This window comes from Oncorhynchus kisutch, linkage group LG28, assembly GCF_002021735.2.
Source record: "Oncorhynchus kisutch isolate 150728-3 linkage group LG28, Okis_V2, whole genome shotgun sequence".
In the NCBI taxonomy this organism is placed as follows: domain Eukaryota; kingdom Metazoa; phylum Chordata; class Actinopteri; order Salmoniformes; family Salmonidae; genus Oncorhynchus; species Oncorhynchus kisutch.
Window position 1 is genome coordinate 29,331,083 of NC_034201.2, and position 23,041 is coordinate 29,354,123.

At 44.5% G+C, this 23,041-nt stretch overlaps 1 protein-coding gene across 1 annotated transcript in view; it reads right to left on the reverse strand.

Moving 5' to 3' along the window:
* LOC109873223 (protein turtle homolog B) overlaps positions 1–23,041 on the reverse strand; it is a 183,043-nt gene that overhangs the window by 37,429 nt on the left and 122,573 nt on the right. The window contains exons 7-14 of the mRNA XM_020464837.2: positions 22,555–22,700; positions 14,792–14,934; positions 13,538–13,678; positions 13,269–13,388; positions 12,218–12,368; positions 8,915–9,026; positions 2,107–2,282; positions 1,648–1,874 (exon numbers count right to left, since the gene is read on the reverse strand). Of these exons, the coding sequence (XP_020320426.1) occupies positions 1,648–1,874; positions 2,107–2,282; positions 8,915–9,026; positions 12,218–12,368; positions 13,269–13,388; positions 13,538–13,678; positions 14,792–14,934; positions 22,555–22,700 (1,216 nt within the window). The remainder of the gene's footprint in view (positions 1–1,647; positions 1,875–2,106; positions 2,283–8,914; positions 9,027–12,217; positions 12,369–13,268; positions 13,389–13,537; positions 13,679–14,791; positions 14,935–22,554; positions 22,701–23,041) is intronic.

The window sequence follows — 23,041 nt, forward strand, 5'->3', positions numbered from 1 at the left end:
GGACCATTCATGACACACACGGGAAACTGTTGAGCATGAAAACCAAGCAGCGTTGCGCATGGCATCTACTAACATACCCTGTTCAAAAGGCACTTAATTATTTTGCCTTGCCCATTCACCTTCTGAATGGTACACATACACAATCCATGTCTCAATTGTCTCGAGGCTTAAACATCCTTCTTTAACCTGTCTCCTCCCCTTTATCTACACTGATTGAAGTGGATTTAACAGGTGACCTCAATAAGGGATCATAGCTTCCACCTGGTCAGTCTATGTCATGGAAAGAGCAGATGTTCCTAATGTTTTGTACACTCAGTGTAACATTATATAGTTGGTCCTTTGAAGAACACATTTTTTAAAAACACAACTGACTCCCATCCCCAATCATCATACACTATATATACAAAAGTATGTGGACACCCCTTCAAATGAGTGGATTCATCTATTTCAGCCACATCCGTTGCTGACAGGGGTATAAAATCAAACACATCGCTATGCAATCTCCATAGACAAACATTGGGAGTAGAATGGCCTTACTGGAGCTCAGTGACTTTCAACATGGCACCGTCATAAGATGCCACCTTTCCGTTTGTCAAATTTCTGCCCTGCTGGAGCTGCTCCGGTCAACTGCAAGTGCTGTTATTGTGAAGTGGAAACGTCTAGGAGCAACAACAGCTCAGCTCTGAAGTGGTAGGCCATACAAGCTCACAGAACAGGCCCGGCGAGTGCTGTAAGAATCGACTGTCTTCGGTTGCAATACTCACTACTACGTTCCAAACTGCCTCTGGAAGCAATGTCAGCACAAGAACTGTTCGTTCTTGTGCTTCATGAAATGGGTTTCTATGGCCGAGCAGCCGCACACAATCCTAAGATCACCATGCACAATGCCAAGCGTCGGGAGGAGTGGTGTAAAGCACCACCATTAGAGTCTGGAGCAGTGGAAACATGTTCTCTGGAGTGATGAATCATGCTTCACCATCTGGCAGTCCGATAGACAAATCTGTGTTCGGCGGATGCCAGAAGAACCCTACCTGCCCGAATGCATAGTGCCAACATAGTGCCAACCTCGCAGTGAAGGGAAATCCTAACGCTACAGCATACAATGACATTCTAGATGATTCTGTGCTTCCAACTTTGTGGCAACAGTTTGGTGAAGACCCTTTGCTGTTTCAGCATGACGATGCCCCCATGCCCAAAGCGAGGTTCATACAGAAATGGTTTGTTGGAATTGGTGTGGAAGGACTTGACTGGCCTGCACAGAGCCCTGATCTTAACCCCATTGAACATCTTTGGGATGAATTGGAACGCCGACTGCGAGCCAGGCCTAATTGCCCAAAATCAGTGCCTGACCTCACTAATGCTCTTGTGGCTGAATGGAAGCAAGTCCCTGCAGAAATTTCCAACATCTAGTGGAAAGCGTTCCCAGAAGAGGGGACCAACTCCATATTAATGCCCATGATTTTGGAATGAGGTGTTCGACGAACAGGTGTCCACATAATTTTGGTCATGTCGTGTAGTCATAACCATAGTGTTGGAAGAAGGTGTGCTAATGAGCTTGGCTGGAATTAAAGCATGCGCCCACACCAGCCATGCGGATAACTGGCTACCCGTCATTCTGTATGCAACAGTGTTTATACAGTAAGCTACCTGAATGAGGTCTCTGGCTAGCAGGTCTGTCTCTCCAGCGGGGATGGCATCGTCCAGGACATCCCACCTCTCCCCTAGGCGGAACTCCATGACGTAGCGCTCGATCGGAGCTGTGTGGTTGGCCGGCGGGATCCACATGAGCAAGACGCCCTGCTGCGTCCGATTGGCTATGAGGCATCGTGGTGGGGTAAGCAGCACCAGAGGTTCAGGTATACTTATAGGAAAAACTGGACGGAGAGACAAAGAGAGAGAGAGAGAGATAGAGGGGGAGAGATGGAGAGTTGGAAAGAGAACAAAACCACACATCATTCAATTATAATTACCATCACAACTTTTCCCTTGCTGCCATCTTGTACTTACAACACACAGTTCTGTTGTGTTCCCGCCAGGTAAGGTCACTCTTGCCTCACTCTCTTAGGTCATATACTGTAGGTCAGAGGTGAATACCGTAATACCCACCTAGTGTGTTCACAGTGATGACCTCGCTGAAGGGGCCCGTGCCCAGCTTGTTATGTGCAAGGACACTGAACTGGTAGGCAGTCTGGGGCTCCAGGCCGGGCACTACCAGCCATGTCTGGCCAGAAGGCACAGCTATAGACAGCCAATCATGTGGGCCCAGCTGCTCCCTCTTCACCCTGCAAGGTGGAGGGGGACGATAGGAGAACAGGCATGGGAGAGGGGGATGAGGGAAATACACATAGGAGTGGATATGGAGAGGGCCGAGACTTTTAGTCAATGCACTCTGTCATTTCAGTAACGGTCAATTCTATCCTGTCAGTTCTGTAAAAATATTTTGTCCGGTCAGTTCAGTAACAGGATTTCTGGAATGACATTTTGCAGTTGCAGTCAGTGGTGTCATTGTGTCCGTATCATTTCAGTAAGATCATTTGTTAGAACATTTCATTTACAGAATGTCATTTCACAGTATTTCAGTCAAATAATTTCACACAGTAATACAGTTGATGGTGGTAAGCCCATGCTGCGCTCAGCCGTGCAAATTCCCATTGAAGCTAAAGATGGACCATGCGTTAGATTCAACACCACTTTTCTGACTTTCACTGCAACAGATCTCCCTGAAAAAATCATATGGGTAAATGAGTTCTTCTACTTTCCAGTGAGTATGCATGGCATTAGTCTCCACTCGTATTGTAACATAGTGTAGTCCTAAATAGATAGCAATGTATGAGACCACTGTGGGACCGTGGGTTTATCTCACTATAAACAAGGTTCAGAAAGATAACATTATACACCAACATGTATATCAACCTGAGGGGGGAGTCATGATCCTCGTATACAATGTAATTGTGTCATGTAATATGTAGGCATAACTCTCCCTAACAGACATGCATGTATAAGCTGCATGATGGTGTACATGATAGAGGCTGGGGGTTAGGGACTGTGATAAATCACAATGTGATTACTTTGTGCTGACGGTCAAAACGCCTCTCTGTGATTTACAGCAAATGCCACGCGCAGACGGTGTTCCCAACTTTCCCAATCCCGGGAAATCTTTACGCCATCCTAGGGGGCATCTAGTGACTCTCAGGTCTTGGCCATTGTGCGTATGTTAAGTGACATGATAGCTGTCGTGTGTATATTATGATGCATTCACTATGAGGGTGTGTATATTATGATGCATTCACTATGAGGGTGTGTATATTATGATGCATTCACTATGAGGGTGTGTATATTATGATGCATTCACTATGAGGGTGTGTATATTATGATGTATTCACTATGAGGGTGTGTATATTATGATGCATTCACTATGAGGGTGTGTATATTATGATGCATTCACTATGAGGGTGTGTATATTATGATGCATTCACTATGAGGGTGTGTATATTATGATGTATTCACTAAGAGGGTGTGTATATTATGATGCATTCACTATGAGGGTGTGTATATTATGATGCATTCACTATGAGGGTGTGTATATTATGATGCATTCACTATGAGGGTGTGTATATTATGATGCATTCACTATGAGGGTGTGTATATTATGATGCATTCACTATGAGGGTGTGTATATTATGATGCATTCACTATGAGGGTGTGTATATTATGATGCATTCACTATGAGGGTGTGTATATTATGATGTATTCACTATGAGGGTGTGTATATTAGGATTTATTCACTATGAGGGTGTGTATATTATGATGCATTCACTATGAGGGTGTGTATATTATGATGCATTAACTATGAGGGTGTGTATATGATGATGCATTCACTATGAGTGCGTGTATATTATGATACATTCACTGTGTGGGTGTGTATATTATGATGCATTCACTATGAGTGCGTGTATATTATGATGCATTCACTGTGAGGGTGTGTATATTATGATGCATTCACTATGAGGGTGTGTATATTATGATGCATTCACTATGAGGGTGTGTATATTATGATGCATTCACTATGAGGGTGTGTATATTATGATGCATTCACTATGAGGGTGTGTATATTATGATGCATTCACTATGAGGGTGTGTATATTATGATGCATTCACTATGAGGGTGTGTATATTATGATGCATTCACTATGAGGGTGTGTATATTATGATGCATTAACTATGAGGGTGTGTATATGATGATGCATTCACTATGAGTGCGTGTATATTATGATACATTCACTGTGTGGGTGTGTATATTATGATGCATTCACTATGAGTGCGTGTATATTATGATGCATTCACTGTGAGGGTGTGTATATTACTTCACCGTCAGTGGGTTTATTGTGCTTCGTTGTCTGTTATGGTTGTGTACATTATGCTTGTTGTCAGTGAGTATATTACCGTATGAAATATTTTCATTGTCAGTTTGTATATCACGGTGCACTGCCTGTCAGTGTGTCCATAATGTATTGGCTGTCAGTGAGTAAATCATATGGTGGCAGTCATTGTAATAGGATATGGTGGCTAGCCTGTCAGTGTGTCCATAATGTATTGGCTGTCAGTGAGTAAATCATATGGTGGCAGTCATTGTAATAGGATATGGTGGCTAGCCTGTCAGTGTGTCCATAACGTACTGGCTGTCAGTGAGTAAATCATATGGTGGCAGTCATTGTAATAGGACATGGTGGCTAGCCTGTCAGTGTGTCCATAATGTACTGGCTGTCAGTGAGTAAATCATATGGTGGCAGTCATTGTAATAGGATATGGTGGCTAGCCTGTCGGTGTGTTTGTAATGTGGTCGAGGGGGGCTGTTTGGGGGCGGTCCCATTTTTGCTTAGCACATGGGACCAGTAAAGACCGTACGTCCTTCCCAGTGAGGCTAATTTATTTTTAATTTTTTGGGGGGGGGGGGTTTCAATAAGTGGGGCAGTACTATTCAGGGTACTATGAATATTTATTACATTTGAGTTTAAGACAATTCCGCTACATCCTGTATACATTTTCACAAGTTATTTAATTGAAAAGGACTTGCGAGTGGTGTCTGGGGAAAAAGTTAGTTTTTTCACTTTATCAAAAGCCAAGCACTACGGCTAGACTGCTTGATAATGATACTCAGAAATACTCAGGAGGAGATGGAACTTCTGTGTGGAGCCTGTGTGTGTGTGCGGGCGTTAATGTGTGATAATGCTTTAGCATACCATGTTTGTTTGTTATTGTTGACTGAGGCTAACCTTTAGCTCAGCGAGTTAATCTGTCATCTAAGGTAGGTGAGTGGAACTAAACCATCAGGTCGATAACAGGTCAATCACACACATGTACCAGTACGTGTGAGTTCATGCATGCAAGTGTGTGTATGGGTGTCTGCGTGAGCACATATGTGTGTACATGTTGAAGTTTGTGGCAATACACATGAAATCTTATCAGTGTGTGTGTGCACGCGAATGCGTGCGTCTGTGTCTGTGTTCTACAACAGTGTGTGTACGACTGTGTGTGTGTGTGTGCAAGTGCACGTGTGTGTAAACGCATCAGGGTGGAGGCCTGCCAAGCATGTTTGCTAGAGGAGAAGCGTTGGTCTTGAGAAGCGTTGGTCTTAATCTCCCGACCGGCAGAAGCATTTTAACTTTTAGCTTTTTAACCGTGCTGCCTGCATACTGGCACTGTCCTCCAAAATCAGCTCCCTATCTGATGCTAAAAGACACAACGCATGCGCACCCTGGTCAGAAGTAGTGTACTATATGGGGAATTGGGTGCCATTTGGGATGCAGTCCAATGTCAGCATCACCCAGCAACCTGGCAGTCTCACACACCACCATGCTTTAACACTCTGGAGAGGAGATAGCTATATGGGGCTTGAGACTTGTTATATGCCATAGTGACCTGACTTAAGGTGTTAAAGTGTGCCAACTAAAAAGATCAGACAGGATCGTTAGAGTCAATGACTGAGTGCATTCAGAACATAGAGCTATAAATGGGGCTTACCACCTGCTATAATCACCTAATGTCCTGACATGGGGTTAGAATTGGTTGTCTGGGCCTATGGGTCTACATACATAATACATAGGGTTACGACCTGTTATAACAGCCTCTTCACCTGATACAGAGTTAGAATACACAATGTTATATGAGGCTGGTGTACACTGGGTTTGTGGCACATTTGTGGACAACATTTTCCCGAATCAAATTAATATGAGCTGCTGTTTCTGTCCTTCACACCTGAAACATAATCAAACAAACAAACATACAAAAAACAATGATACTACAGCTCTTTATAGAACATTCTATAGAGTTAAGAGCAGCGGGGGCTATAGAATAGGGATATTTGGCAGGAATATTGGAAGTGGAAGGTTGCTACTTGTTAGAGTTGCATCAGCTTTAGGGAGAGCAGGTAGTTGGAGGTCTAGGCACTAGCCGAGAGAGAGTGAAAGAGTGTGAGAGAAAGAGTGAGAGAGGGACAGAAAGAGAGAGAGAGGGTAAAGGGGGCCAGTTGGTTGGATAGCGTGGAGGAGAAGCTCTGTTTAATCTTGCTTGGCAAAACAGAAACCCTTGAGTGATCAGCATTGTTTTGTGTGTGATCAGCTAACTCTTGAATATCTAGTATTGTGGTGTAATGAACTGACAGTTGTGTTGTTGATGACGATCGAGGCCAGATGATGTCATGAAGATTTGTGGCAGTAATTCCAGTTTGTTATAAACAGATCCGATGGCACACCTTGCCTGCTGCTAATATAGGAACTAAAAGACAGCATTTCTAAAGGAATCAGTTCCCTTTCAGGCAGAAAATAAACATTCAAATAGTTTGATGAATTGATTGCAAAATATTTCCACTAAATGTGATGCATCTCAGTACTAGCACAATGGATATGTGATATTGTAAAAACCTTGTTTAATGTGAAGCACAGGCATATTAATGAACTTAAGTTACTAACCACTTCTATTAATAAAAACTACTTGACATGGTAAGTGTCCTCAGAAGTTGACGAGGGAGGGTGCGACGGAGCCTCCGACGAAAACACGCCCGTTGGCATGGCGTGGCATGAGGGCATAGATGGGCATGGGGGGTGGGCACGACACAGCTTTTATAGTGTGACGACCCTCCCACTGTCTGCCGTATTCTCTCTTTGTTCTTGTTTCCTTATTAGGATGCCGGTGGGCGGAGTTGGGAGGGTCGTCAGCTACATGGGAAACACCTGGGCCCGGTGTCTCCCAGGATAAATACACCACTTCCCCATTCATGGAGGAGACTCTCTCCATGCAGACATCTTTACAGATTTTGTTGTGTATCTTGGTGGCCTTTTGGTTGTTTGCTTTGGCACCTTTCAACACCCTGCAGTATTATATTCATGTATGCAAAACACTCACTTACACTACTGATTACTGATTACACACACCATTGTATATTGTACTTAGTTTACTTTATTTAATAAATATATATTTTGTTACTCCTTATCTCCACATTGTCTCCCTTTTGTTACGGGCTTTGAGCCGGTTCGTGACAATAGCACATGAATATATCATTACTTTTTTAGAGGATCACAGTACTTAAAGCGCGCGCTAATTGCCCAGTACGCTTCTCGCTAATTGTTCTCCTCGTTTCTTAATATGATACTTCATATTCACTTTTAATAACAACTCCCCCATCTAGGGATCGTAACAGTCTGACAGTTCTTCTCGCTGGTTTTTATCTGTGGTCGTTAAGTAAGGGGCAAGCCCATTTGCTGTGTGTCTGTTTGGGAGTAGGAGAACGAGCTGATGACAGTGCAGAATATCCTGGGTCTGGTCTGGTTTGGTCTGGTTTGGTCAGGTCTGGTCTGGATTGGTCTACACTGGTCTGGTTTGGACTGGTCTGGATTGGTCTACGCTGGTCTGGTTTGGACTGGTCTGGTCTGCTGTGGACTGTGAGTGAAGTGGTGGTGATCTATAAGGAGCTCAGTGGATGCTGCTTCAGGGTCAGTATTCACAAAGCATCTCAGAGTGCTGATCTAGGATCAGGTCCCCGCTGTCCATGTAAGCTTATTTATTATAATCTGAAAGGCAAAACGGATGCTAGATCCGCACTTCTACTCTGAGACGCTTTATCAATACAGGCCCAGTAGTACTAAGTGAGCTGCTTGGTGATAATGTATACTTTTGTAGTGATGCTAGGAATTGAGTATGTAGATGTTATAAGCATGATTATCTGGTGAATACCATTTGAGGAATCAATGGGTGAAAAGGATTTGTGATAAAGTCAAACTATTGTTGATCCGGTTTCCAGTGCTATATTTGCCCCGTTCTGAACATCGGTGTGTAGCTACAGCACATTTCCATGACAGTCAACTGAAAATATTAGTAATTTGGTGTCTCAATCCAAACGTATTGGAGTTGACCTGGGATGACTTGAACGGCATGTTATGCTAAGCCGTCCCCTCTCTCTCGTATTATCCCCACTCCTTCCCATCCGCTCTGGGTAACAGTTTACCTTTTTTAAGGCACAGGTCTAGGAACAGCCTACCCCTCCCCAAACCTGAACCTTAAAACGTGAGACTGAACTTGATAGTGTCAAGGGGCAACTTCCCCCCCACTACCCCACCCAGCCCCCCTCTTCTCCAGCCAAGGTAAAGCAGCCTCCCCTAAGCAGAAGAGCAGCAGAAGGGGGCAGAGAGGAGCTTGGTTTCCCAAAAAACTGTTGGGCTACATCCCGATTTTCCACCCTTTTCAAGACCTGTGCACTTCTACTCTCCCTGTCATCTACTTCAAAGCACTGTATTTGTGTGGAAGCATTGCCTGGAGTGAGAAGGGTAGAGAATCGGGACGTAGCCTTAGAGGGAAAAAAGTTTGAAGAAAGAAGAAGCAGGAAGCAAAGCATGCTGGGATGACTCACACATGGCCATACCAGACTGATAATGTCTGCTCAAAGCCGCCGTCGTAGCCAGCCTCCCATGACACGTTGGCCCAGGTGGTGGAGACCGCTGCATGGACATTGGCCGGGGCGTGGGGGCTTGTGCCTGGGGAGGGGAGGAGTCAAGTAGAGAGTGGCGGTAGTGAGGAGGGTGGGAGAGAAAGAGAGTGAAACATGAATCATAAACCACACACACACACACACTTGAGTTGGCCTGGAAGGAAGTCAGCTCTTGCTGATATGTGTAGGCTTTATGTGATTGTGTAAAGACTACAGTCACTACAGGCCTCTGAGTGGTTGTGTAAAGACTACATTCAGGTGGTAGGCCTCTGAGTGGTTGTGTAAAGACTACAGTCAGGTGGTAGGCCTCTGAGTGGTTGTGTAAAGACTACAGTCAGGTGGTAGGCCTCTGAGTTGTTGTGTAAAGACTACATTCAGGTGGTAGGCCTCCGAGTGGTTGTGTAAAGACTACAGTCAGGTGGTCGGGCTCTGAGTGGTTGTGTAAAGACTACAGTCAGGTGATAGGCCTCTGAGTGGTTATGCAAAGAACAAGCTTAGGCCTGTGAGCCAGCTGGACCTGATCAGAGCCATACTGAGTGTGTAAGTGCGTGTATGTGTGTGTGTGTGTGTACGTGTGTGCTGCCAACTTCTCTACACCTCCATACAGGTGACTCTTGGCAGAACTCGGGAGATTATATAATTTCATAGTGAGACAATAATATACTGTAGCCATGTACTGTAACTACAGTCATTCCTATGTAGTCTCTTGTGACTGACAAGCTAGCTAGCTGGATTGGTTATGGCTCACTAGATTATCCCTACATGACAAGTTGGCTCGGGTTTGCCCCATTCCAAGTCCACATATACTTTAATAACATCTTAAAATGGTCACCAGTGAGGTCAGACTTGAAAAATAATTAAAACCCTCTTCCCTTTCATCCTTCAATCACACATCAGCATCTGTCATAACAGGTGTGACCTCGTATGGTCATGCCACTTCGTAATGACGCCAGATGTTAGCACCAAAACGTTTCAGCAGACAAAAGGATGTAGGGGTTGGAAGGCAGACAAATTACCCAGGAAGCAGTGGAGGCTGCTGAGGGGAGAACAGCTCATAATAATGGCTGGAACGCAGCAAACGGAATGGCATCAAACACATGGTTTCCATGTGTTTGATATATTTGATACCATTCCATTAATTCCGCTCCAGTCATTACTATGAGCCTTTCCTCCCCAATTAAGGTACCACCAACCTCCTGTGCCAGGAAGCCTTCTGCTGTCCAAGAAAATGGAGGAGAATGTATCTTAATTGGTTGACCTTGTAACCGTAGAACGTCAGAATGTCTTATAGCAGTCCTGCTATGTTGTGTATGCAGTAGACGATTTCAGAAATCTCTAGCCATGTTCGAACAAAAGTACAAAATATTCCCTACTAATTATACACGAAAATGTGCTGAAAGGTAAAGGAGAGGAATGATTTGGCCATAATCTAATCACCCACCAAATACATGAAAACGTATTTCATTGGCCTATTGAACATCTTCGAATTGTGCTATTTACTGTTGCTTGACCATTGAATGCAAGAATGCTAAAGAAACAGTGGCCTGATTACCCCATCTGTAACTCTAGCACCTATGCACAACAACCTCCACACAGGCAATATCAGTGGCCAGCTAACTGAAGACTGAGTGGTCTTTCTACATAGCCAGCTGCAGCTAGGAACACTAAGACTGTTCCAAAAAGGCATCATTAGTAATTGGATGGCCTTGACACAACAAGTGACAGTTAATCTATCGGTTGTCTTTATTTAGCAGACAAACTAGAGTTTTCAGCAGTGGAAACAATCTCTGTGTCTACTTCCCTAATGCGGCGAGCTCAATTTGCTCATTTGTGATTTGCGGATATTGGCGTGCCACGTCATTGACCTTGCAAATTGCTCTTTGCACATGTCCCCCAGGTGCTTTGGCTGACACGTCGAGCTTTGGAAAATTGTCAGTGGTTGACTCTTGGATGCCGCCATCACTGCCGCTCTGCAAAGCCCTGCCTCTCTTCACTACCCTTCAGAGCACACAAGGGTCGTAATCATTAAGGCATGCAGCGGTTTTGCAACAGATAATGAAAATTAGTATTTCAGATTGGTTACCTTTGGACGTGATGTTCTAGTATTGGACTACTTCTACTAGACTAGTTATATTGTAGATTCAAATTTAACTGGATTGACTCGCCATGGTGTTAAAAGGCCCATTCCAGCCATTTTTATCTCAATATCAAATCATTTAACAATGAAGTACCTTACTGTAAGTTTTCCATAAAAATAAGCCAAAAACTATTTCTCAAGCAATAGTTTTGCTAGGACTGTCTGGGAGTAGTCTGAGTGAGGGGCCTAATTGGAGGACCATAATGCGAGGGATATGTAACCTGAAAACTAGCTGTTATTGGCAGAGAGGTTTGGAACTCTCTTATTAGTCTATTTAAGTGATAATGCCTGAGAAGCCAGTGTTTGGATGATATATTGGCATGGGTGTTGCCAGTCCCGAGATGAAGTGGAGGTGCCAATATATCCTCTAAACATCACTTTTATACAACGGGTTACAAACATATTCAAATAATAATTGACATATTTTCATACTATTTCATCCTTCCACAAGATATAGCCCCGACCCAAATCTAGGGTTGCTACCCAAGCTGGCTGGTCGTTCATCCTATTGATTCGGTTGCCCTTGCTTTCACCTGTCCAATCGTGTTAGAGCAGGGATAACTTTGAGGACTTCTTGACATTTTCAAACAGGGCCCCATGTGAATGGTGATAAGGCTTGTAATTTATAAATGTCAAACTGAACTCTGTGTGTGTGTCTCAGACCTGCGTTAAAATACTACTGGGTTCAAAGACATTTGGATATTAAGTATTTGGATATTTTTTATTTGAAAAACCAAGCAGTTGAATATTGGAATGATTTTGTAAATACACTTGAAAAATATTTGAAAATACTCAAATACACAGTATACTGTATATAAAATATTTAAATACTCCCATGCATTTGAACCAGGTATGTTTGGTATTTGAAATCATGTATTTTGAAATAAGTATTGAAAATACTTCAAATAATAGGCTATTTATAGGAAAGTATTTGAAAATACTTAAATACTTCCAATAGAAGTAGTTGATTCGGGCCACAAGATTTTAAAATAAATATTTTAATAACAAATAATCAAATCTGCACGTATTTGAACCCAAATCTGATGTGTTTGTATGCGTGTGACTATGCCTGTTCCTGTGTGCGGCAGAGTGGCTCGTACCAATAACTAGGAGGTGTGTGCTGGCAGTGATGCTCGTGGCGACGTTGGTGGCCACACACTCCCACTCCCCATGGTCCTCCTTGCTTAGGGACTTGAACTGTAAGGTACCTGAGGGGAGGACATTGTGCTTGCTTTTGCTGGGCTTCCATACCTAAAAAGGGAGAGGAGAAGAAGGTTGAGTCACACATCTCACAGAACACCACATACTGTACTGGTCCTGGCAAGAAAGGACATTATCGTCCACCCACATAGCTTCCAGACAGACAGTAGATTAGTAGACAGACACATAGAAAGACAGACTGACAGAGAACAGAAGACTGATAGAAAAAAAGGAAGACAGACAAAAAGGAAGACAGACAAACAGTGACACACACAAACAGACAGGTAGATTAGTAGACAGACAGACAGAGAGGCAAAACAGAAAGACTAACACCTTAAAAAAATTATCCTTCCTCAGTCACTGTCACTGTTGTAAGAGACTCATCCTTCCTCAGCTATTCATATAACTAAAATGTTCGGCATCGGCATCACAACGGTAAGGGGAGACAAACAACTGCAAATCACATTGTTTTCAACAGGAGAGATTAAGAAGCTCCGTAATCAAGAGACAATTTAAGGTTAATGCTAAAGAGTTTGTTTCAACTGATAAAGCCACCATTAAAATGCAATTAAAACATTGGGATTTCTAGGAGCCAGTTTGATTGAAATCTCATCTCATTCTTTTGGCAAAGATGGAAAAGAAGATGACTCCAATATCAACAATCGTTAGGAAGTAAACCCAATGGGGGGGGGGGGGGCTTATGGTAGTAATAACCACCCCTCATCATTACTCAATAATGGTCACCTAACATCACTTGGGGAATTAGTGACACCGAGTAGCTTTGTTACTCTCAATGCCAAATATATTGTGTGAGTGTACATCAACGTGCTACCCAATACCCAGAACTTTAGAGTGAAAGGATAGAGAAGAGGAGCTGTAGCTCTGTCCTATTATAAAGTAATAGACCAGGCCACAACATGAGTGCTTTGGGTGGTGGTGGGGGTCATTTACCTTCCTCCATGTGATGTTGGGATAGGGAAATTCTCCCTCAGCCGCACAGGGGATGACCAGTTCTCTCCCAGCCTCCTGCCTGTACTCCCCTCCGGGAACAATCGAGAACTTGGGGGGATCCTGCCCAGAGAAAGTGTGAGATTTGGCCTGAGCCTGGGTGTAGTCGCTAGGCTAACTTGCAGCATGCTAGTCTTCTTATAGAAAATGCATAATCACTGCTATGCTAACTAGTATGCTACACTAATTAGCGTTAGCATCAGCCTGCATACCTTTAGCACCAGGGGAGTGGGATCGGACCAACCCTCAGAGCCCAGGGCGTTGTAAGGCATGCAGGTGTAGGTGCCCAGAGAGTCATCCGTCACCTCAGTCACGCGGATGCTCCCGTCCTCCATTTGGCTCCAACCAGGGTACTGAGGGAACAAAGAGGGGCTAACACTATGACATCGCAATGTTTGTATGGCTGAGCTCACCAGTGGCACATCACTATCCCATCATCCTGCAAAGAGGAGCTGAGAAGACTGTGGCTGCCCGATGGAATAGGAAGTGAGAGGTACGCTCGTTCCCCCCATTGTTCTCAATAGTTAAAAGTTCTGAATCAAAGGGGACTGAAGGCAATGTCAAGAAGTAGTGAAACGAAACAGAAAAGTAACAGCTAGATTGTCTAGGATATATACAACAATTTATCCACCCTTAGAAGCCTGAAACTAGGAAACTTAGTCACTAGTTTAATGCACATGTGAAGTGTAGAAATTACCCACTAAAGTAGCCCTGCAGTTAGCTCAGTTCATCACCTTTGTTGCAGTTCAAAGCTTGAGGGGATTTCCCAGTCTGCCATCCCCAAGCCGGGTAGATGTTGCCCTTCTAGGCACTGTCAGCTTACCCCTTAGCCCTAAACTTAACCATTAGGGGAAAACACAAAACTGACTTTAGATCAGTGTCTTCACCCTACTTAACTGGGCTGTATTCAGTTATCTCAGAAACCCAGAACTAAAATATTCTGTAATTGCGTCAGATGCTCAATGAAGTTCTGGGGGAGTTCGATGTATGAGAAAAGATACTAATGAGACTGGCAAATTCTCCACCCCTCTAAATAGAGGTTTTGGGAACGTCTACGGCCCAAATGTCCCCTCTTCCAAAATTTGAAATCGTAATTTGTCCAAATTGTTAGTGACGAAGTATATGCGCATTGGAACAACGTTCCTCATTAGTCGTCGCATCCCACAGTCTGTTGACAGACGCTACGATAACATTCCATCCTATGCGTCTGTCCACAAGTGATTATGTATTCAGTGATGTCAAATATTCTGAACATTACAGATTGAAATAGAACAGACACCATCCCTTATCTTACCTAACAGATCATCATATTGGTTCTACACAATACATTTGTCTCTGAATGTTTTGGCTCATATTCATTAGGAACTAAACGCAAGCAAAGCTACTGAAACAGAGAGGGACTTTTTTTTACCCATTGCAAAACATTTTGCTCCGGTGTGCTCTAATGAATACGACCCTCGACTCACCTTCTCTATCCGGAGAGGGTTGCCATCTTTGGTCCACTTGACCAGCGTGGCTGGCGGGTTGGCGTCCACCGGGCAGCGGATGAAGCCTGGCAGGCCGATGGCCACATAAATGGCAGGTGGCATGTCTTTGACACGGGCAGGGTCTGGGGCGAGAAATGTATTTATTGGACATAGGAGAGATGGTGGAAAAAGTAGAGAGTTTGTCACAAAGGCAGTGGGCTGGATTGGAACCCAAGATGACACGGGCATACAATGGTGTAGGCAGTGGCAGCAACCTCTAGCTAGACCATCCAGGTCACAAGATAAATATCATACTAAAACATTATCTTTATAGTAGAGTAACATTGGTAGTGATTATGGGACCAGTACTTCAGCAGGAGCCAGGAGAAATAACACGGGCTGTCGTAACATGATAAACTGTGTGCTTCTGTAGCAGCTGGTCTGAGAGCAGTAGCTGTTCATGTGGAGGTTGTGTGTGTGTTTAGAGTAGATGGGTAAACACTGACTAGTGAACAGGGAAATATGTTTTTAGTATGTCAATTCATTTCACAAGGAAGGAGAATCTGAGACAGTCACATATGTAGAATGGAATCAATGTGTGGATAAAAATTAGTTTAGAGAAGGCTGTCCTCTTTAGTATTCAGACAGAGGCTTCCATGGCTGAGGAAGTCTGTCTGGAGTCACGGCTAATTTAACTTTATCCGGCAACAAGGATAGACGACAGGAAAGAGGAGTTGGAACTGAAAGTCAATACACCAGCTTTTAACTTTGAACAACCCCGGAAGCAGGAAAATCAAATCAAATCAAATTGTATTTGTCACATACACATGGTTAGCAGATGTTAATGCGAGTGTAGCGAAATGCTTGTGCTTCTAGTTCCGACAATGCAGTAATAACGAACAAGTAATCTAACTAACAATTCCCAAAAAACTACTGTCTTATACACAGTGTAAGGGGATAAGGAATATGTACATAAGGATATATGAATGAGTGATGGTACAAAGCAGCATAGGCAAGATACAGTAGATGATATCGAGTACAGTATAACATATGAGATGAGTATGTAAACAAAGTGGCATAGTTAAAGTGGCTAGTGATACATGTATTACATAAGGATGCAGTCGATGATATAGAGTACAGTATATACATATGCATATGAGATGAATAATGTAGGGTAAGTAACATTATATAAGGTAGCATTGTTTAAAGTGGCTAGTGATATATTTACATAATTTCCCATCAATTCCCATTATTAAAGTGGCTGGAGTTGAGTCAGTGTCATTGACAGTGTGTTGGCAGCAGCCACTCAATGTTAGTGGTGGCTGTTTAACAGTCTGATGGCCTTGAGATAGAAGCTGTTTTTCAGTCTCTCGGTCCCAGCTTTGATGCACCTGTACTGACCTCGCCTTCTGGATGACAGCGGGGTGAACAGGCAGTGGCTCGGGTGGTTGATGTCCTTGATGATCTTTATGGCCTTCCTGTAGCATCGGGTGGTGTAGGTGTCCTGGAGGGCAGGTAGTTTGCCCCCGGTGATGCGTTGTGCAGACCTCACTACCCTCTGGATAGCCTTACGGTTGAGGGCGGTGCAGTTGCCATACCAGGCGGTGATACACCCCGCCAGGATGCTCTCGATTGTGCATCTGTAGAAATTTGTGAGTGCTTTTGGTGACAAGCCGAATTTCTTCAGCCTCCTGAGGTTGAAGAGGCGCTGCTGCGCCTTCTTCACGATGCTGTCTGTGTGAGTGGACCAATTCAGTTTGTCTGTGATGTGTATGCCAAGGAACTTAAAACTTGCTACCCTCTCCACTACTGTTCCATCGATGTGGATAGGGGGGTGTTCCCTCTGATGTTTCCTGAAGTCCACAATCATCTCCTTAGTTTTGTTGACGTTGAGTGTGAGGTTATTTTCCTGACACCACACTCCGAGGGCCCTCACCTCCTCCCTGTAGGCCGTCTCGTCGTTGTTGGTAATCAAGCCTACCACTGTTGTGTCGTCCGCAAACTTGATGATTGAGTTGGAGGCGTGCGTGGCCACGCAGTCGTGGGTAAACAGGGAGTACAGGAGAGGGCTCAGAACGCACCCTTGTGGGGCCCCAGTGTTGAGGATCAGAGGGGTGGAGATGTTGTTGCCTACCCTCACCACCTGGGGGCGGCCCGTCAGGAATTCCAGTACCCAGTTGCACAGGGCGGGGTCGAGACCCAGGGTCTCGAGCTTGATGACGAGCTTGGAGGGTACTATGGTGTTGAATGCCGAGCTGTAGTCGATGAACAGCATTCTCACATAGGTATTCCTCTTGTCCAGATGGGTTAGGGCAGTGTGCAGTGTGGTTGAGATTGCATCGTCTGTGGACCTATTTGGGCGGTAAGCAAATTGGAGTGGGTCTAGGGTGTCAGGTAGGGTGGAGGTGATATGGTCCTTGACTAGTCTCTCAAAGCACTTCATGATGACGGATGTGAGTGCTACGGGGCGGTAGTCGTTTAGCTCAGTTACCTTAGCTTTCTTGGGAACAGGAACAATGGTGGCCCTCTTGAAGCATGTGGGAACAGCAGACTGGTATAGGGATTGATTGAATATGTCCGTAAACACACCGGCCAGCTGGTCTGCGCATGCTCTGAGGGCGCGGCTGGGGATGCCGTCTGGGCCTGCAGCCTTGCGAGGGTTAACACGTTTAAATGTCTTACTCACCTCGGCTGCAGTGAAGGAGAGACCGCATGTTTTCGTTGCAGGCCGTGTCAGTGGCACAGTATTGTCCTCAAAGCGGGCAAAAAAGTTATTTAGTCTGCCTGGGAGCAAGACATCCTGGTCCGTGACTGGGCTGGATTTCTTCCTGTAGTCCGTGATTGACTGTAGACCCTGCCACATGCCTCTTGTGTTTGAGCCGTTGAATTGAGATTCTACTTTGTCTCTGTACTGGCGCTTAGCTTGTTTGATAGCCTTGCGGAGGGAATAGCTGCACTGTTTGTATTCGGTCATGTTACCAGACACCTTGCCCTGATTAAAAGCAGTGGTTCGCGCTTTCAGTTTCACACGAATGCTGCCATCAATCCACGGTTTCTGGTTAGGGAATGTTTTAATCGTTGCTATGGGAACGACATCTTCAACGCACGTTCTAATGAACTCGCACACCGAATCAGCGTATTCGTCAATGTTGTTATCTGACGCAATACGAAACATCTCCCAGTCCACGTGATGGAAGCAGTCTTGGAGTGTGGAGTCAGCTTGGTCGGACCAGCGTTGGACAGACCTCAGCGTGGGAGCCTCTTGTTTTAGTTTCTGTCTGTAGGCAGGGATCAACAAAATGGAGTCGTGGTCAGCTTTTCCGAAAGGGGGGCGGGGCAGGGCCTTATATGCGTCGCGGAAGTTAGAGTAACAATGATCCAAGGTCTTTCCACCCCTGGTTGTGCAATCGATATGCTGATAAAATTTAGGGAGTCTTGTTTTCAGATTAGCCTTGTTAAAATCCCCAGCTACAATGAATGCAGCCTCCGGATAAATTGTTTCCAGTTTGCAGAGAGTTAAATAAAGTTCGTTCAGAGCCATCGATGTGTCTGCTTGGGGGGGGATATATACGGCTGTGATTATAATCGAAGAGAATTCTCTTGGCAGATAATGCGGTCTACATTTGATTGTGAGGAATTCTAAATCAGGTGAACAGAAGGATTTGAGTTCCTGTATGTTTCTTTCATCACACCATGTCACGTTGGCCATAAGGCATACGCCCCCACCCCTTTTCTTACCAGAAAGATGTTTGTTTCTGTCGGCGCGATGCGTGGAGAAACCCGTTGGCTGCACCACTTCGGATAGCGTCTCTCCGGTGAGCCACGTTTCCGTGAAGCAAAGAACATTACAGTCTCTGATGTCCCTCTGGAATGCTACCCTTTCTCGGATTTCATCAACCTTGTTGTCAAGAGACTGGACATTGGCAAGAAGAATGCTAGGGAGTGGTGCACGGTGTGCCCGTCTCCGGAGTCTGACCAGAAGACCGCCTCGTTTCCCTCTCTTTCGGAGTCGTTTTTTTGGGTCGCTGCATAGGATCCGCTCCGTTGTACTGTTTGTAAGGCAGAACACAGGATCCGCGTCGCGAAAAACATATTCTTGGTCGTACTGATGGTGAGTTGACGCTGATCTTATATTCAGTAGTTCTTCTCGACTGTATTTAATGAAACCTAAGATGACCTGGGGTACTAATGTAAGAAATAACACGTAAAAAAAACAAAAACTGCATAGTAGAGGTGCTTAGCAAAATTATGTCAAAATTATGTCAAAGTGGGCCGTTTCAAAGACCCATATACCCTATATTTTTACACTTTGGTGGCTGTGTAAGCAGGTCAGCTCAGTCCAACTTGGTTTGGCTTGGCCCAGTTCAGCTCAGGTGTGTGAAAAGCCCTATATAGTAACAGATTCGCCACTACACGCTCTAGTGGTTAGAGCAGTTAACCCACTGTTCCTAGGCCGTCATTGAAAATAAGAATTTGTTCTTAACTGACTTGCCTAGTTAAATAAAGGTAAAATAAAACAAAAAAAATAAACATTACAAAACGGCACAAACCAGGTTTCCACTAGATAACACAGCCACAAAGTCTAAATTGCTTGATCGTAAGAATGTATTAAAACTAAAATGAGCTTTTTGGTCTTAATTTAAGGTTAGGCACAAGGTTAGCAGTGTGGTTAAGGTTAGGGTTCAGTTTAAAATCAAGTTTTAAGAAGATACATTGTAGAAATGGCCTGGGTTTAAGACTTTGTGGCTGTGGTAACTAGTGACAACCCCACAAACCAAAAAACTTGTCTGCACTTCCCATTCTTTCCCTCTGTGTTATCTAACCTTTTACCGGACAAGTCTCAGGCTGTGTCGGTTCTGATGGATAATATCTGTGGCCTAATGGCAGATTCAGACATTGTCATCTGCTCAAAGCCCTGTACATATGGCCACAAAGCCACGCTCCACAAAGAGCTAATGGATATCCGTCCGACGGCTGGTACAGCTCAGAAAGGAACGGTAAAAAAAAAAAAAAACATAATGCTTGGCAAGGTGCCACAGTCTATTTATAGGAAAGATGAGGGGGGCAGTGCCACTCTCAATACAGCTAGCATACACACACACTCACATCCACACATGTATTTCTCTCTCTCTCTCTCTCTCTCTCTCTCTCTCTCACACACACACACACACACACACACAGCCTGTAATCTTGTCGTAGTGCTGCAGTGCCATCAGTGGTCTATTGGGGCCGCTATCGCCCATGCTGCCTGTCTGCCTGCTTCCCTGCCTGCCTGGCGTCTGGAGCTGACGTCACTGCAGAGGAGAGGGTTTCCACAGAGGATGATGTCACCTCTCCCCCCCACCCTCCTTCTCTCTTTCACTCTCCCTTTCCCTCGCTTTCTCTGGTTCTGTCATACGCACGCAGCACCGAAACAGCAGGTCACGGTGGACAAATTTGGTCTGTGCGTTTGTGTGGCCGTGTGTTGTGGCACGTGTGAGTGTGAGCATTAGAGTGTGTGTGTGTTTGTATGTGAGTGTGTGTGGCTGCTTCCATGGTACTGCTCTCCTGGGGCAGAAAGGAAGACAAGGAGGGAGAAGAGAGAGAATAGGAGCGATAGAAGGAGAGAGCGAGAAAGATTAGGTTGACAATGTGGATTCAGAGAGGTAGGAGATGTTGAGAGGAGAAACAGAAAGAGAGATGGAGAGAATATTTGTATTTTTATTCCCAGCCCCTGTCCCCGCAGGAAGCTGCAGATGCCTCTTGCTAGGCCATCATTGTAAATAAGAATTTGTTCTTAATTGACTTGCCTAGTTAAATAAAGGTTAAATAAATAAAAGTAGACAGCGAGAGAGAGATTAAGAGATGGAGAGAGAAAGCATATCCTGGTAGTTCAGTCTATCTACATCCTACCACCCTAAAAACCCTGGAGAACCAGTAGTTATCACACTATACCACTACTACTCAGCTCCAACTCTCAACAAAGACCTCAGTGGCAGCCGAGCAGACAAGAATATCATCCAAAGTCTAAAAATAGAACAGCGCTAGATAGCTAGCAATCTCTTGCTCTCTGCATCCTGGCTCTAGCAGTGACTTGCTTTGGGAAAAGTAGTGGTCACTACTTGAGAGAAAAAAGCTCCCTCTATCTCTGTGTCAAAAAAGTGTCTGGTCTCTGAAAGCAATGGTGTAATGCTTCCTCCCTCCCTCATGACTGGTAATGTTTTCTCCTGCTTGGGCCCTGAGAAGAACAAAAATCTAATTTAGAGCCGTGTAGGAGGAGATAGAGCGGGGGAATGCAAAATGTCTGTTGCCTTGGCTACCCAGACGAGTCACTACTCACCGACACGGGGCCACATCTCTGTGGTGGATGGGTATTACCGGTGCGCAACATTCATCCTCGCCTCCATTCATTTAGATTACAATACATCTGATTTACCTCAGGGGAATGACAGGGCTGGAGTTTTTGAATGTCACAACTCATGAGTGAAAGGCGGGTTGCGTGTAATATTTATTAATTCTGATCAAACACAAAGCCTGTGTGACTGAACACGAAAGAAAGAGAGCATTTAATGCGAGGAGAACATTGGTGAAAGTGACTCAAATGACTTTGAAGAAGAGTGACTTCAAGGTCACTTTTTCAATTCTAACCATCAGGGCTCCCGGGAATGATGTGTGTGTTGGGGTTTAGAGACAGTGTGTGTAGTGGTTGAATGGGATCACGGTAAGGGCTAATATGCCCACTTGGCATATGGGGTGGGGGGTCTGAAATTGTCTCGGAGACCACACACCAGTGTAACCTCCAATTAATCTCAATTACACAGTGCAGTGGATAGAGAGAGAGGGGTTCTATTTAACTAAGTCTATACCAGGGTTTCCCAACTGGTGACATGATTTTATATAAATAAATGAATTGTTTGAGTGATTTTTATTTTGGAAATCTGTTCCAATGTATTCCCATGCATAATAGAGAGATATATGTGATCATATATAAATTAAAGCTAGGTTTGAAATGATTATGTTCTTGTCAAATATTCTCTGTTTGGACTTCTTGTGGTCAATTTGCAGTCTAGAATTATTTGTAATTATGTTCCAGCCCCCTGACCATCCGCTCAAGAAAAACAATCAGCCCGCGGCTGAATCTAGTTGATGATCCCTGGTGCATACCATGGCCAGATGTCATGCCATATTTCCTGTAAAGCTTTATCGTCCATTAAATGTATATACAGTAATATGGAAACAGGTATTTGGCTTGTGATTCATAGGGTGGTTAGGTAGTATAACACTCATTAAGTAGAGAACAGCATCAGCAGGACTGAATGTACACAGTTGCAGTGGGACTGCTCAATAGCACAGCTGCAGGTTCAAGTTGCTCTTATAAGCACCGATCTAGGATCAGTCAATCAATGTCCTAAATTCGGCTGATGAGTAAAATTAGAATTGTTAGAGTAGGATGGATCTTGCTGTAGTGTACACCCAGTAGCTCTGTGTGCTCTGATGAACACAACCCACATCTTGACAAACGCAGGGTGGCAGGTAGCCTCGAGGTTAGAGCGTGCCATAACCGAAAGGTCGCTGGTTCGAATACCGTAACTGACAAGGTGAACAATCAGTCGCCGTGCCCTTGAGCAAGGGCTGCTCTACAATGGTGACCCTGGCCATGACCCCACTCCCTGCAGGTGTCTCAGAGGGATATGCAAGAAAAACATGTGTAACAGGACAAATTATTATTATGATAAGGGGTAGGGGGTATGGGTTGATTGTAGAGGATAGGGCGAGACACTCACATTGCACTGTGAGCTGGGCCGAGGCGGATGGGGGCTGGCCCAGGCTGTTGCTGGGGCTGCAGGTGAATCTCCCAGCATCCTCTGGCTTCACACTGCCAATGATGAGCGAGCCGTCCACCAGAATACTGACCCTGTCCCTCAGGCCACTGCAGAGGAGTGATGGCGCGAGAGGGAGGGAGGAAGATAGGGAGGGAAGAGCATCAAAGTAGCGTCTATAACCACATCATTGACTCAATGGGTCAAATCTTAACTTCCACAACACGCATTTTTACCTATTCGTGCATTCATGTCAATGGGAAACTTAAAGTTCAAATTCAACTTCAAGTGGAAGTTAGGATTTGCCCCAATGACACAGACATATGTGTGACTTTGAAAAATAATGCTGAATATTGGTGCTGAAATAAGCCTAGTCCTCAAAGCATGTGCAGCTGGCTGGAGTGTTTACGGCCATATTCAATCTCTCCATATCCCAGTCTGTTGTCCCAAA